Source organism: Hypanus sabinus, chromosome 5 (genome assembly GCF_030144855.1).
Source record: "Hypanus sabinus isolate sHypSab1 chromosome 5, sHypSab1.hap1, whole genome shotgun sequence".
Taxonomy (NCBI): Eukaryota; Metazoa; Chordata; class Chondrichthyes; order Myliobatiformes; family Dasyatidae; genus Hypanus; species Hypanus sabinus.
The window spans coordinates 174,609,605-174,626,965 of NC_082710.1; the positions used below are offsets into that span (position 1 = coordinate 174,609,605).

The window sequence follows — 17,361 nt, forward strand, 5'->3', positions numbered from 1 at the left end:
TGTGGCTTTCCTCAAGGTGATCCATTTTCTTCCCAGATCCCAAAGACAGGCAGTTAATTGTAAAGTGCTGCAAGTGCAGGTGAAAAGTAGAATCTGGGGGCAAAGGGAACATGGGAAGAATAAAATGGGATTAACGTAGGTTTGGGTGCATGATGGCCAATGGACCGAAGGGAATTTCTTTTTCGGTTATAACTTTTGATACTCACAGAGGAATGAAGGGCGATACTATAAAAAAAAGACACATTTTTAAATGGGTTCCAAAGTAGAAGGACTGGGTGCGTAGGAGCAGCAAACGCAGAAATGGAAGTACAAGCAGAGAGTGGATTGAAAGGGAAGAAACCCGAGGTGCTGAAAATCCAAATCAAGCAGCTGGAAGCACTCAGCAGGACAGGCCACATCTCTCCATTGGGCAGAGAACACAGAAGCCGGAAAGCACATACCACTGCTCAGGGGCAGATTTGTACCACTCTTAGCTTTCTCTGTGTTGTGTTTTTTTTTAATTATGTAGTTCAGTCTAGTTTTTGTACTGTGTCATGTAACACCATGGTCCAGAAAAACATTGTCTCATTTATACTATGCACTGTACCAGCAGTTATGGTCGAAATGACAATAAACGTTGACTTGACTTGACTCCTGTACGGTCAGATGGAGTCTTTTCCTCACAATCTATCTCATCTTGATCTCGCTCCTTGTTACTTAGCTGCACTTTGTCTGTAGCAGTTACATTTTATTCTGCATAGTTATTGCTTTAACTTTTTCTACCTCAGTGCACTATGTAATGAATTGATCTTTCGGAACAAGCTTATCACTGTATCTCAGTATATGTGACAATAGCTGTAATTGTTCCTTCCTCAACCACTTCCTCCGATAGCTCATTTCATACCCCCTCCCCACCTGGGTGGAACAAAACTTGCCCCTTTTGTACCATTTAATTCTCTCCTTGAATCTGTCTCCTATGGTTTTGGACACCTGCACTTGGGAGGAAGGCTGATCACAAAGCAATTCCAAATTCTATATTAATGGGAGAGAAAGATTTAACATTTCAGGTCGAAGATCCTTTGTCAAAACAAGGAAAGAGAGTAGCTCCAACATTTTCTGTTTTTGTGTAATCATACAGGAGTATGTATTATTAATGTAGGCTATCCCCAGGTAACTAAAGAGGTTCTCTTTTGGGGTCCAAGTCTCTAGGTCCCTCAAAGCTGTGAGATAAAATTCATGAGGTGGTTAAAAGGCATATGGTGTATTGGCCTCCATTAGCCAGGGACTGAATTCCAAAAGCTGCGAGATAAAGTTGCAGCTCTATAAAACTGTGGTTAGATCACACTTGTAGTATTGTGTTCAGTTCTAGTCACCTCATTGCAAGAAGGGTGTGGAAGCTTTAGAGAGGGCTCAGAGGACATTTACCAGGATGCTGGCTGGATTAGAGAACAGGAAAGACAGAGCCAGCTGGGGATTTTCTCTTCAGTGAAGGAGGACAAGAAGTGACTTGATAGAGGTGTACAAGATAATAGGAGGCACAGATCAAGTGGACAGTCAGAGGCTTTTTCCCAGCAGTAATAGTTAATTCAACTGGATGGAGGAAAGTATTTGGGGGGGGGGGGGTGATTTCAGAGGCAGGCTGCTGTTGATGCTGTTTTTCTGACTCAGGCGTGGCGGGTGCATGGGCTACTTACTTACCAGGAGTGGTGATACAGGCAGATACATTAGGGGCATTTGAGAGACTCTTATACAGTCACAAGGATGATAGAAAAATGGAGAGCTACATGGGAGGGAAGGGTCAGTTTGATCTGAGAGTAGCTTAAGAAGTCGGAGCAATGTCATGTGCTGTAATGTTCTATGTTTTTACCAGCATCCTTGAATCCATTTTGTCCACAAGTCAAAAAATATACGAAAATCACTAGGTATAGCAATCGTATCTCTGCAGTATTGTAATGAATCGCAACAAAGACACACTAGACCAATAACAATTATTATAGCAACATAATTATGATCATATAAATATAATTGCAAAGAAAGGAGTCTGTGGAGCTTCGGCACGTCATTGAAAACCTTGGTGAACTTCTATAGGTGTGGGGTCAGGCTGCACCACGGCCTGGTAGGGGAACAATGCCTTTGAGTGGAAAATGCCACTAAAGGTAGCAGATTTGGCCCAGCACATCATAGGTAAAGCCCTCCGAACCATTGAGCACATCTACATGAAACGTTGCCATAGAAAAGCAGCATCCATCGTCAAAGATCCTCACCACCCAGGCTATGCTCTTTTCTTGCTGCAGCCATAAGGTGCCTCAGGACTCACAACACCAGGCTCAAGAACAGTTACTACCCCTCAACCATCAGGCTTTTGAACAAAAGGGGATAGCTACACATTTAAGGATTACGTTATATTGTTATTTCACGCTCGGATATTTATTGCTAATTATTTATATCTGCATTTGCAGTCTCTTTAGAGTTTACAGTTACTGTTCTTTACATCTGCTAGGTGTGTGGTGACATATGTACTTTTATAATAAATTCACTTCAAACTTTGAAAGTTATTTTTAACTTTGAATGACTAAAAGGCAAGAGCAAACAAAGGAAACTAGTTCTGCCTTTCACTGCAACAAGCATATGTACATTCGTGAAAACATTCGTGAAGCCTTTGCAATTACCTGGTTTTCTGCTATAATTACTCATGAAATGTGGTCTAATCTTCATTTAAGTCACAATAATAGACACAATTAATAACACACAGTTATGCATTTCATGTCTTTAATGAACACAGTGGTTAATGATTCACAGATCTATCTGGAAAAAGTATGTTAACCCTTGTATTTAATAACTGGTCGAACTTACTTTAGCAACAGGACCCTCCAACAAACGTTTCCTGTCGCTGCTGATCAGACTTGCACAATGGCAATGAGGAATTTTAGGCCATTCCTCTATACAAAATCGATTCAATTCATCAATATTTCTGGGATACCTTGCATGAACAGCTCCCTTCAGGTCATGCAACAGCATCTGGTCTGGACTCTGACATGGCCATTCCAAAACACAAACCTTTTTAAACTATTCTGTTGTTAATTTACTCTTGTGTTTCAGATCATTGTCTTGTGGCACCATCCAACTTCTGTTCAGCTTCAGGCGACAGAGGGCTGCCCTGCCATTCTCCTGTAAAATGCCTTGATACAATTTTGAATTCATTGTTTCCTTAATGATTCCAAGCTGTCCAGGCCCTGCAGCAGCAAAGCAGCTCCTTTCACTCTGCATCACAGTTGGGATGAGGATGAGTTGGTGTGTGGTGCCCTTTTCCCTCCAAGCATAGCAGTGTGCATTTCCGCCAAAATGTTCAACCTTTGTCTCATCTGTCCACGGAACATTGTCCCAGAAGCGTTGTGGAACATCCAGATGGTCTTTTGCAAACGAGACGTGCAGGAATGCTTTTTTTTTGGAGAGCAATGGTTTCCTCCTTGTTCTTTGATGAACAACATTCTTGTTCAGTGTTTTGCTTACAGTTGACACATGAACAGAGACTTTAGCAAGTTCTAGAGATTTCTGCAAGTCTTTGGGGACAATTTCTCTTACTATAAACTGATGGAACTCAGGTCTTTGGAAACGTTTCTGTAGCCTTTTCCAGCTTCATACATCTCTACAATTCTTCTAAGGTCCTCTGAAAGTAGTTTTGATTGAAACATGGTGTACATAAACAGATATTTCTTGAGAAGAGCAGGCTCTGTCAGTAACCTGACTTTGTGTGTGTTGTTTATAGGGCTGGGCACATCGACAACCCACATTCATCTCATTGAATGGAACACCTGACTCTGAATAGCTTTTGTAGACGGCATTACTCCAGGGATTCACATACTTTCTTGAAACTGGACTGTGATTGTTTAAATGGTGTACTCAATATTAACAAGAAGTACAATTATTTGTGTGTTATTAGTTTAGGCAGATTGTGTTTGTCTATAATTGTAACTTGCATGAAGACCAGAACACATTTTATGAGTAATTAATGCAGAAAACCAGGTAGTTGCAAAAGGTTCACAAACTTTTTCTTGCAACAGTATGTACGTATGTATATATGTCAAATTTTTGAATTAAAAAATTTTACAGGAGCTTGTTCATATAAAGGGGTGTCCATAACCCAGGGAGAGAGCCTGAAAAGGAACAAGTATTCATCTTTTTTTTTACTTAAGAGATGCAGCAGAGTAACTGTCCCTTCTGGCTTAAACACAATCTTCAGTGTCAGCACTGACCAGTTGGACTGAATGGCCTTCATCTCCATGCTATCTTCATGTTTCCATGGTACCGAGGAGTAAAGTTTACAAGCCGGCTTCCTGCTCATACTGAACATCCCGTGAGTGGAAAACATTGCCACCTGCTGGTACAGTGAACACAGTACAAGTAGTCCTCAAGTTACAAACATCTAACTTATGGACAACTCAACAGACAATAGGTGCAGAAGTAGACCATTCGGCCCCTCGAGTCTGCACCGCCATTCTGAGATCATGGCTGATCATTCACTATCAATACCCAGTCCCTGCCTTGTCCCCATATCCCTTGATTCCCCTATCCATCAGATATCCATCTAGTACTTAGTACTAGTATCTAGTACTCGTATTTACGAACCAAGGAAGGAGAACGCCGTCTGCCATTTTAAGTCAGATCATGATGCCGTCTGTCATTTTAAGTTGTTGCCGTTGACGCTATGTTGAGTGCTTAACTTTGTATTTGGCTTAGAAGTTCCTTAGTAAGATTCACCCTGACCCTGCCCACCCCCCCCCCCCTCCATTCCAGTCGGCTGGTGGCGCAGTGAGATCAGCACCAGGCTGGCGAACGGAGGTTCTCGAGTTCAATTTAGTGACAGACTGCTCCCATGCCGGGTTGATGTCGATCCAGTGACTCCCGTACCATCATGCTGGGTTGATGTCGAGCTCACAACTCGACCTTGCGTGTAAAAACACACTGCCACCTCCAGTTTAAATTCCTACACGGAACATTGCGGAGGATCAAATACCCAAACCCAGCATAGTCCCCACTTGTCCCATTTAACCTGTCTCAGTGCGGTGCAGTTTAGGACTCGGGGAATTCAGTGCAGTGATCCTTAGGACCCAGCGGACCTCCGGGGCTGGCACAGCTTGGGACCCGCCGCCCGCAGTGTTTCTGTTCCATTGACAGGAAGCGATCGCGATTGAAAATAAAGTGGAAATAATAAAGCGTTTGGAAAAATGTGAAACACCATCGGTCATTGGAAAAGCGTTAGTCAGGTTGTGGTTAAGCCAGAAGGGACAGTTATTCTGCTGCATCTCTAAGTAAAAAAAGAGTAGATGAATACTTGTTCCTTTTCAGGCTCTCTCTGGGTTATGGACACCCCTTTATATGAACAAGCTCCTGTAAAATTAGTCAGTCAACGATTGGAACAATTTTAAAGGATAACGGATAAAGTGAGAATAATGGAGCACATGAAACGCCCTGCCCTGATGAAAGCTATGATTATTACTAAGCAACGCAGTAGTTTAATTATTGGAATACATGTGTTTCTTAAGTGTTTTATATGCATAGAAAGGTAAAATATATACTATATACTAAGACAAACGTTTGACTAACTGACACTAAATAATACCGAATGTACTTGTTCCGACTTAAAGACGGACTCAGGAACGGAACTCGTACGTAACCCGGGGACTGCCTGTACAGGCCCTTCGGCCCTCAATGTTGTGCCGACCTTTCAACCAACTGCAAAATCAATCTAACGCTTCCCTCTGGAGTAGCCCTCTATTTTTCTTCTATCCACATATTATCTAAGAGATTTTTAAAATGTCCCTGATGTTTTTGCCCCAGCCAATGTCTCTGGGCAATGCCTTCCACGTGCACACCACTCTCAGTGTAAAGGTGGTTTGAGTCTCGGATAAACTTCCCGATGAGATGATGGAGGCAGATACTCTCAGGAAAACTAAGAACCCAGAGTTTGGGAAACCAAGAGACGGAGGGGCAGAGGTTTAAAATGGGAGGGGAGAGATTTAATAGGAACCCAAGGAGCAGAGATTTGTGGACAAAACTCAGCCCATCACAGGGACCAGCCTCTCCTCCACGGACGCTTGCTGCTTCAGTAAAGCAGCCAGCATACAGTACTGCACAAAAGTCTTCAGCACATGTAAAAAAAAATCTGTGAAGTGAAGATGCTTTCAAAAATAATGAAAAGATTCAAAATATCAAAAAAGAGCAGTAAACAGTGAAAAATGAAGTCAAATCAATATTCAAGGATAACCATCCATGAGGTTCACAAGGATGTTTCCAGGAATTAATGGGTTATCATACAAGAACGTTTGATGTCCCTGGGCTTGTACTCACTGAAATTTACAAGGATGAGGGGGAATTTCATTGAAACTTTTCGAATGTCAAAAGGCCTAGACATAGTAGATGTGGAAAGGATGTTTCCCATGGTGGTGGAAAGGACAAGAGGTCACAGGCTCAGGATAGAGGAGTGTCCATTTAAAACAGAAATGCCGAAAAATTTCTTTAGCCAGAGGGTGATGAATTTGTGACAACAGACAGCTGTGGAGGCCAGGTCGTTGGGTGTACTTAAGGCAGAGATTGATAGGTTCTTGACTGGCTATGGCATCAAAGTTTATGGTGAGAAGGCCAGGGAGTGGGGTTGAGAAAAGAAAAAAAAGGATCAGCTATGATTCAATGGTGGAGCAGACTCAATGGGCTGAATGGGCTAATTCTGCTCCTATGTCCAATATTTGTTGTCACCTCTCTTTGCTTTTAAAACTGCATCAATTCTCTTAGGCACACTGTTGTGCAATTTTATAAGAAAATCGGCTAGAAGGTTGTTCCAAACACCTTGGAGAACTTGCCACAGTTCTCCAGACTTCGGATATTTCACTTGCTTCTGTCTCTCTAGGTAATCCCAGACAGCCACGAAGTTGTTGAGAGCTTCCACCACACTTCACTGTTGTCTGCAAACACTCATCCATGTGGCACTCTCCACCTCTACTGTGGACAAACGTCTCCTGTTTGAGCCAAAAATTCCAGAGCACCTGCTGTCATTGTTCAGCACCCTGCTCCTCGTGTTTTTGTGCGTAGATGAGACTCTTGGCTTTGTTTCCACTTCGGAGGAAAGGACTTTTGGCAGCAACTCTTCTGGCAAGACTTTTCCCACTGTAGAAGGGTGCACTTGGGTTCCAATGTCCACTATTCCACTATGACTTCAGAGATGATAGGCTTCTGATTTAGATGGGATGTCACTTTGATGTATCTCTCATCTGCTGCACGCAAGTTTCTGTGTTTCTGGTCCTAAACATTGTCCGTTTTGTCGTGCTTCTTCAAAAGAGCTTGCACAGCACATCTTGAAACTCCTGTCTGCCACGAAATTTCTGGTTGGGAGAGACCTTGCTTTTGCAGGATGACCACCATCTTGCTCTGCTCACTCTTACCATGGTGCAAGAATTGATCTGAAGGTTAAACTGTCACATCTGAAAACACCCTCAACCTATTAGACTGGATGTCCTTCACCCAGTTTGGTTCGTTCTACACCCGTTTCTGCCTCAGTTAATCAGTTTAGTTCATTCAACTGATTATGTCACGAATCATTAGCATCCTGTTTGCTGTCTATGTTTAATCATGCACTGGGCTATATACTTACAAAGCAAGCGAGTTTTTATTTGAAAAGTGCTCTATCGCTTAATATGTTTCCTTTTGTAATGAAATACAAAAATTTCACTGTAACATTTAATTTTTTGGAAAATGTATGCTTGTAATGCTCTTCTCTACTGAAAATGCTCTTTTCTACCGACACACTAATGCAGAAGCCAAAAACAAACATCTAAAACAAAACTGAAATAAAAAATCTAAGGTACCTAAGACTTTTGCACGGACCTGTAATCAAAGACCCTACCCACCCTGAACATTCTTCCACCATCTCCCGTCAGGCAGAAGATACAAAAGCCTGAAAGCACGTACAAAAGAACATAAGAAATAGGAGGAGTCGGCCCTCCCACCCATCGAGCCTGCCCCGCCATTCAATAAGATCATGGCTGATCTGTCTGTAAACTCAGCTCCATCGACCTGCCTTTTCCCCATAACCCCTAAGTCCCCGGCTATGTAAAAATCTATCTAACTGTATCTTAAAATATATTTAGTGAAGAAGCCTCAACTGCTTCTCTGGGCAGAGAATTCCACAGATTCACCACTCTCTGGGAAACAGTTTCTCCTCATCTCCGTCCTAAATCTTCTCCCCTGAATCTTGAGGCAATGTCCCCTAGTTCTAGTCTCACCTACCAATGGAAACAATTTTCCTACTTCTATCTTATCTATCCCTTTCAAAATTTTGTATGTTTCTATAAGATCCCCACTCATTCTTCTGAATTCCAGAGAACTCGCCGGCAACTCAATTGCTCCTCATAGGTTAACCCCTTCATTTTTGGAATCAACCTGGTGAATCCTCTGCACTGCCTCCAAAGCCAGTATATCCCTCCTCAAGTATGGGGACCAGAACTGCACACAGTACTCCAGGTGCGGCTGCACCAGTACCCTGTATAGTTGCAGTATGACCTCCCTGCTCTTGAATTCAATCCCTCTACCAATGAATGCCAACATTCCATTTGCCTTCTTAATAACCTGTTGTACCTGCAAGCCAACTTTTTGCGATTCACATATCACCAGGTGAAGGAGAGCTTCTATCCCACTATCAGACTCTTAAATGGACTTCTTGTGTGAAAAGGAGGATTCTGGACCTCACAATCTACCTCGTAATAATCTTCCCTGCACTGCACTTTCTTGGTGGCTTCTACACTTCATTCTGCATCGTTAGTGTCTTACCCTGTTCTCGCTCAATGCCCTGTGTAATGATCTGTTCTGTTTGAACAGCACTTAAGACAAGTTTTTCACTGTATCTTCGTACGTGTAACAATAATAAACCAATACCAATATCAGAATGAACTATCAGAAGTGGTTGAGCAGCTATATTTACATTACAAAAGACAAATGGTCAGGTAAGTGGATTTAGAAGGTCAGTGAGCAAATGGGACTCGCTTGAATAGGCAGCTTGGACGTTACAGAGCAGTTGTGCCAAAGGAGCTTACTTCTGTGCTGTATAACTCCATGACTAAGCATCTCGATACAGAAGGCTACAGACGGAGGGTAAATGGGGTCAGTATAGACGGCTACAACACACAACATGATTGCTATGGGCCGAAGGGCCTGATTTTGTGCTGTACCAGTTTAATACAACACACAGACAACATGATCGCAAACCACTGGGAAAGTACCTGATATTGTCCATCCAGTTAAACCACGTCTTGAGGTGAGTCTCTGGGATGATCTTCAGTTCCCCATTGCGCACGGCATCAGCCGCCATCTTCGCCATCTCACCGCACCTGACGTACCACTGGGGCTTCAGCAGGGGCTCCACGATGTCCTTGGAGCGACTGAAAAGAGAGGTTTATTAGTTCACTAAGCAGACTCATCGTCGCAGCAACACACCGGGCTCCGTCTTTGTGTCCCTTTCATTTGCCACCCACAAGGTCAATGTTTACTGGCCTCTCTTCCCACCGGCTTATTTCCAGAGCAAAGGAATCAGAATTCAGCTTTGTTATCATTGACATATGACATGAAATTTGATGATTTCCAGCAGTAGAATAAAGAGATACACAAAAAGTCACTACAACTTACAATAAGAAATAACCTTCAAGTTCCTGATTGTTAACGTCTCTGAAGATCCACGCTAGGCCCAACATATTATGAAGAAGACGCGCCAGCAGCTCTAATTCATTACGAGTCTGAGGAGATTTGCTACGTCACCAAAGGCACACTCCAATTACTACAGCATTCTAACTGTGTATGCAGAGGGTTGTAAACTCAGCCACCTCAATCAAGGGCATGAGCCTCCCACCATCGAGGACATCTTCAAAAAGACCGAGCCTTAAGAAGGCAGCATCTGTCATGAAGGCCCCTCTCCACCCAGGACATGCCCTCTTCTCATTTCCACCATCAGGTAGGAAGGGCAGGAGCCTGAAGAGACACATTTGATGATTTAGGAACAGACTCTTCCCCTCGGCCATCAGATTTCTGAATGGTCCATGAATCCATGAAATCTCCCTCATATCTTATTTTCTTTTGGCACTATTTATTTCATTTATCTCTTACAGCTGTAATGCACTGGTTCACATCTTTGCTGTTACACTGTAGGTATTTCAGTTAGCAGCTCTGTAAGAGCTGTCTGTTCTGCTTTCAGCCTGTTTGGGTTATTGTTGAAGATAAAGGATGATGTGGAATGCGTGCCATCCGGTTAGCGGGCGGTGAGGGAGAATAAGGATGGTCTTGGGCTTCTGTTCGAGAGGAGGTGAAGAGTGAAGATGCTGGGGATAACCAATTGTAGCCTACGATCTGGTGTGAGATCCTTTGTTTGGATCACGAGCGATATTCAGAAGGTGGTGTGTGCTTTCACGTTGACCAGTGCGTGAGTGACAGGGAAGTTCAAGATGAGCTCCAATTATGCACATTAGACTGTTTAATTAGAATGGGTCTTTTTCTTTTTGTTACTCTTTACTAACCCTTCAGTTACGATTAATTAGTACAATTCCTTTAATTGTATGTACTGTTATTTCGTGGCATTAATTTGTAACAGGGTAGCAACGGCTCAGTTCCTCACCTACAGACTGGCACCACCATGGGGTTGTCCTTCACCTCCTTGAAGAGTCCTTTCTGTTGCAGGGCTTCCAGTACTGCCTTACGGGCGTCAAAACGCTTCATTCCCTGGATAAACAGGAGCAAAATTAAAAATCACACAGTTTATCTGTTGCTCTGCCCCCTCTGGATCGGAGCCTGGCAGCAAACACACGCTGTCACTGGCTTGAGACTGCCTGGGCTTAACTGTGGCCAACGCAAGTCTTACTTGGTGTCTAATCCGTACTGTCCCAGCTCTGGAGTGTGTGATGGGACACGGTTTGGGGAGCTTTACGTGTCCAACCTGCGCTCAGTACTAATCACTACTGGAAGATCCCGACAGTTCCTCGAAACTGAGAAATGAGTGTGTTTGACTATGCCTGTACCTCAGCTAGAGCCAAGAAATAATACATAATAACAGAGCAACACACACAAAATGCTGGAGGAACTCTGCAGGCCAGGCAGCATCTATGGAAAAGAGTACAGTTGACGTTTCAGGACGATACTGTTCAGCGGGACTGAACAAGAGGATGAGGTTTCCTCCAGGACTCGTGGATGGCTCGCTTAAGAGGGTGATGGCAAAATGAAACCAGAAGGGTCGGAGCAGCCCCTACAGATATGTGAAAAATTGCTGTAAAGACACTCGCTCCAGTGCAACAACTACGTGCTACACAGTCTCTTCCTGCCCGGCAAAAGGGATGTGGCTAGGAGATCCGTGTAGCAACTTTAAAATCTATTCCTACTCTGGGAGTGTTTGACTGGACAGTGTAGAGGGAGCTTTGCTGTGTGGTCTATGCCATCCCATTCTGGTGTGTGTGATGGGACAGCGTAGAGGGAGTTTTACACTCCATCTAACCTGTGCTGTCCCTGGTTTGCGAGTGAGACAGGGCAGCTAGAACCAGTTTCACTGCAGGTCTAAATTGTGTCATCCTTGCCCAGAGCTTGAGTGATCAGTGCAGAGGGAGCTCTATTCTACATCGAACCTGTGATGTACCTGCTCTCAGAGTCTTCGATGGAACAGTGTCGAGGGAGCTTTAACCATGACGTCTCTGCCCAGAGAGTGCCCGATGCCTTCTCCCGATCTCCAGGACAACAGGCTGAATTTACTGAGATGGGAGCGCACTACGCAATAGGAAGAGCACTGCTTACCACTACGAACGGAGTAACGCGGTAGCACAGCGTTTAGCATATTGCTAGTAGAGTGCCTGCAACCTGGGTTCAATTTCTGCCGCTCTCTGCAGGGAGTCTGTACATCCTCCCTGTGACCGCGCGGGCTTCCTCCGGCAATCCAAAGCCGATTGGAGTCAGTAAACTCCAATCACATGGGTGTCACTGTGTGATGCAGAAGGTCCTGCTAGCATGCTGTATCTTTAAGTTTACACAAGCGTTTGGAGAAGCATTGTCTGATTAGGGATAGTCAACATGACTTTGTAAACGGCAGGTCGTGCCTCAGGAGACGGACTGAATTCCTTGAGGAAGTGGCAAAACAGACTGATGAAGGCAGAGCAGCGGATGTGATCAATGTGGATTTTGGTGAAGTGATGGACAAGGGTTCCCATGGTCGGCTCATTCAGAAAAACAGGAGGCACAGAAGCTGGAGAAGCCGGCTGTGTGGATTCAAAACTGGCTTTCCATAAAGGGCAGGAGGTTGTAGTAGATGGTGTGCATTCTGCCTGGAGGTCGGTGAGCAGAGGTGTTCTGCAGGGTTCTGCTCTGGGACCCCTGCTCTTTGTGGATCAGACGTCACAAAGGTTGGTGTGCTCGGAATATAGCTCAACGCTTACCAGGAAAGGCTCAGGGACGTTGATGAGATAGCCATTGTCGTCCATGATGTTGATGAACTCAAGTTGATGCCTCATTCCTACTTCATAGTCGTTCTGGTCGTGAGCAGGAGTGATTTTAACAGCACCTGAAGGAGTGGATAACGGAAAAGATTTCAGAGCTCCTCTGCCTCAGTACCACTCAATCACACTCTGATCCGTCTGCTCTGGAGGGCTTGAGTTATCAGGAGAAAGAGGATGGGCTGGATCTTTGGACTTAGGTTCAATTCCCACTCCAGAGACTCGAACACACGATCCAGGGCTGCACATCCACATTGGATGTGAGGGGATGGTACCCGGTTTAAAAAATAAAATCATGTGGGGTATTTCAAAGGAGAGAAAGGATGATCCCACTACTGAAGGAAGTTGGGAGGTGACCTGATAGGAGGCATACAAAACCCAGAATCAGAAGGTTTACTATCACCTACAGATGCCATGGAACTGTAGCAACAGTACAAAGCAAGGCATAAAAATTATGTTACAAAGAGAAATGATTGACAATACAATTAGGATTAAATAAATTAAAATTATTAGGTATAAATAGGACAGATAGAGTCGGTTTCCTGCAGTCGTCATCATCATTGTGCATAGTGTCTTCTGACATGGGCAGTGCAGACTCGAGGGGCCGAATGGTCTACTTCTGCACCTATTGTCTATTGTAATGGTCTCTCCATGACCATGATTGTTCTTGGCAAATCGGTCAACAGGAATGGTTTGCCATTGCCTTCTTCTGGGCAGTGTCTTTACAAGATGGGTGAACCCAGCCATTACCAATACTCTTCAGAGATTGCCTGCCTGGCGTCAGTGGTCACATACTTGTGATATGCACCAGATGCTCATACGACCCTCCACCACCTGCTCCCATGGCCACACGTGACCCTGATCTGGGGGCTAAGCAGGGTGACCTGCAGGCTAGTGGAGGGAAGAGGCGCCTTATAACTCCCTTGCTAGAGACACATCTCCGCACCACCACCCAAGTTGATAAGAGTGTCCTGGGTAATGGCCAGTGCCCTTTACCCAGGGCAAAAATGGTTGATATGAGAGGGCATGACTGTAAGGTGCTAGAAAAGAAGGTATGGGGGTGGGGTGGATGTCAGAAGTAGATGTTTTACATAGAAAGTTGGAGGTATGTGGAACACACTGCTGGGATGGTGGTAGATAGATACATTAGGAACATGAAAGAGACCCCTAGGTACACACATAGATGAAAGAAAAGTAGAGAGCTATGGGGGAGGGACGGGTTAGATTGATCTTATGCTAGGTTAAAAGGTCAGCACAGCATTGTGGACCGAAGGGCCTCTGCAGTGCTGTAAAGTTATATGTTCCTCTACAGTGGGGATTTCCAGCCTTTCTCCTGCCATGGAACAATATCATTAAGCAACAGGTTAGATAAAGCATACAGGTTAGATTAAGCATGTAGGTTAGATAAAGGGAATGCACTGGATGTTGTATATTTGAATTTTCAAAAGGTTTTTAACAAGATACCACCATGAGACTACTTATTACATTAGGAGCCCATGGTATTACAGGGAAGTTATAGAGCATTGGTTGATTGGGAGAAGCTTACCAGTCCCAAAGTTCATATCCACAAACTCGTCAAAGACAATGGGCAATTTCCGGTCACAGAAAGGATGCAGAGCAAACTTCCCTCCCAGGTTCTAGAAAGAGGAAAGAAAAATTAATCAGGTCTTCATTTACCATAAGGGTTAGAATCAATGAAGGTTCCCTGTTCCTCCAAATAGGGCCACAGCTTCTCTTTCTATGGAATATGACCACTTCAAAGTTCAGGTTCAAAGTAAACTTATTATCAGTACATACATGTCACCATATACAACCCTGAGATTCCTTTTCTTGTAGGCATCCTTTTCTGTAAATCCAATGGCCATAATAGAATCAGTGAAAGACTGCACCCAACAGGCTGGACAACCAGTGTGCAAAAGACAACAAACTGTGCAAATACAAAAGAAATTATCATCATAATGGTAATACATAAATGAGCAAGAAATACCAAAAACGTGAAATGAAGTGTTCTTGAAAGAGCATCCTTGAGTTGTGAGAGCAGATCAGTGATAGGGCAAGTGAATTTGAGTGAAGTTATCCCCCTCTGTTCAAAAGCCTGTTGGGTGAGGGGTAATAACTGTTCCTGAACCTGGTGGTGTGGGTTCTGAGGCCCCTGTCCCTTCTTCCAGATGGATGTAGGGAGAAGAGAGCATGACCTGGGTGGTGGGGGTCCCTGATGATGGATGCAGATTTCCTGCCACAGTGCTCTGTGTAGAGGTGCTCAATGGTGGAGAGAGCTTTACCTGTGATGGACTGGGTCGTATCCACTACTTGTTGCATGATTTTCTGCCCAAGGGCATTGGTGCTTCCACACCAGGCTGTGATGCAGCCAGACATTAAACTTTCCACCACACATCTAAAAAAGTTTGTCAGAGTTTATGGTATCTTCACAAACTTATAAGGAAGTAGAGGCAAAAATTACAAAGCATTTTGGTATGTTGTTTTATTATTGTCACATACCAAAACTTACTGCAATTGCATAACAATTCAACACTTCTGAGTTCACAGTCTGCCACTTTATTGTTTAAATATTGGTCCATGACCACCTCTTCTGCCACAATGAGGCCTCTCTCAGGTTCTCCTCACCTCCCACTTCCTTTTCTCATAGGGTCCACTCCTCTCCTATCAGATTCCTTCACCAGCCCTTTACCCTTTCAACCGTTCACCTCCTAGCTTCTTCCTTGCTCCCCTCCCAATCCACCTGGCTTCACCTACCACCTCCTAGCTGGTCCTCCTCGCCACCCCCCCCCCCCCCCACCTTATTCTGGTATCTTCCCCCTTCCTTTCCAGTCCTTAAGAAGGGTCCGAAACATCGTGTTTATTCATTTCCAGAGATGTTGCCTGACCAGTATTTTGTGTGTGTTGATCCACACCTTCGCTGTAGCTTTAACACTGGGTAGAGGCCAGACTAAGAGTGGTCCACCAGTCCTCCAGGTTCAGGGGTTCAGCTCAGAGCTAACAACCCTGACTAATCAAAAAATTGTTACAGAAACAGCTATGAAGATTCCTTCTACATCTGAATGTGAGGGTATTCCTGAGTCTCCATCTGGGACGCATGACTGGCAGTAGTGAAAACCGAGAGGAAGCTACTGACATGATGAAGGAAGCCCTGAACCCCACCAGAGATGAAGGACCTTCACTGCTGCCCTGAATGCCAGTGGTAACAGGCAGTAAGTACCGAGGCTTTTCTGTGTTTATGTATATGCATTGGGATTATGGTCTATGGACTCTTTTTCAGTCTTATGTGCTTTTGCACATTTTTCCTCTTTTCTTTTGGTGCAGAAGAGGGGATTTCAGGGTCAATGATCTTGCTGCGGTTTGTGGGGGGGGGTGGTGGGAGCGATGTTCATGTTCCATTTGTTCTTTGTTGGTGAAGAGGGGAATCAGGAGGCCAACGTTCTTTTTGCATTTCATGCCGGGGAGTTGTCATTTGGGGGTCAATGTTCTTGTTGAATTTTTGTTAGCTTTTTGTGCGGGGATCAGGAATATTTGGGGGCCAATATTCCAGTTGGGTTTCATGTGGGGGATTTGGGCGTTTGACAATTGTGCTCCCATTCTTTTATTTCTTGTTTTCAAGGCCATCTGGAGAAGAAGCATTTCAGAGTTGTAATTTCGACAATAAATTACCTTTGAATCCTTTGAAGTAATAATCACCCTTGCACTTCTGTGCTAAGCGACTCTAGCCATCTTTTCTTCAATCATAACACACGGTCTAACATAGTGGTCGCCAACCAGTTGATCGCGATCAACCCGTCGATCTTTGAGACTTTCCCAGTAGATCCCAAAAAGAAAAATGAAAAATACGCACCAGGCAGAAAAGACCGGAAGTAACACCCACCCCCCGGCAACCCCCTCTCTTTACAAACAGCTTTCCATAGCGGGAGTATCACTATATTATCCTAATTGGTATTAACTTATCTTTACAATGCTCACATTACAACACTTCTCTCCTTTTAAATTCCAACATTCCACAAATGTAAAAGAACTGGAAAACGAAAAACAGTGGTGCCATTAGCGTGCGTACCTCTGAAACTTGAACTAGTGTCTCAGTAACAGTTTACCAATAAAAAAAACCTGCAAAATGTGGCAAGTTCAACATTCAGTCTAACAAAGGAAACTGTCCATTCAGTCTGTCAGGAGGTTTGCGACAGTGTGGTACTACAACAGATGAAAATTATTAAATCTAAGTTCAGGAGCTGTCTTACTGACAGACACCTCACAGTCTGTCTCAGACTGGCTGTCTGTAGTTATGAGCTGAATTTCAGGAAACTAACAGAAAGTATTCAGCCCCAGTCATCACACTGAGTGCAACAGCCAATTTTTATTCATTTATTTCTCGTGCTGAAATAAAATTAAATAATGAAACATAGATTTAAAGGTGTTGTAATGTGAGCATTATAAAAATAAGTAATATCAATTAGGATAATGGTAATATAGCAATACTCCCACTACAGGAAGCTGTAAGGAAGCTGAAAAGAGGTTGCTTCCAGGGTTGTGGGGTTTTATTTCCAGTCCCTTCTGCCCAGTGCGCATGTGTGTGTCTAAATGATTTAGTCAGTCGATCTTGCCTTTCACTAAGGCCGAGGTAGGGGATCTCGGTGTTAAAAAGGTTAGCGACCACTAGTCTAACACAAATCAATGCCAATATCAATTATGTAACTTTTCCCTCTTCTCATCTGAAAACCCATGCCCTCTAGTTTTTAATTCCCTTTCGCTGGGAAGGAAAGCCTAGTTTGCTCAGATGGTGTTTTACTCTCACAATCTACCTTGTTATAATCTTGCACTATCATTTCCTTGCACTGCACTTCTCTACAATAAATAATAAATCAATACCAAA

The 17,361-nt window shown here is 43.8% G+C and overlaps 1 protein-coding gene across 4 annotated transcripts in view; it reads right to left on the minus strand.

Moving 5' to 3' along the window:
• The window catches only part of vars1 (valyl-tRNA synthetase 1), a 95,452-nt gene that overhangs the window by 37,911 nt on the left and 40,180 nt on the right, over positions 1 to 17,361 (minus strand). For all 4 annotated transcript variants that reach the window (XM_059970956.1, XM_059970957.1, XM_059970959.1 and 1 more), the window contains 4 exons: positions 14,032 to 14,122; positions 12,429 to 12,553; positions 10,631 to 10,734; positions 9,249 to 9,407 (listed from right to left, as the gene is read on the minus strand). In XM_059970956.1, the coding sequence (XP_059826939.1) occupies positions 9,249 to 9,407; positions 10,631 to 10,734; positions 12,429 to 12,553; positions 14,032 to 14,122 (479 nt within the window). The remainder of the gene's footprint in view (positions 1 to 9,248; positions 9,408 to 10,630; positions 10,735 to 12,428; positions 12,554 to 14,031; positions 14,123 to 17,361) is intronic.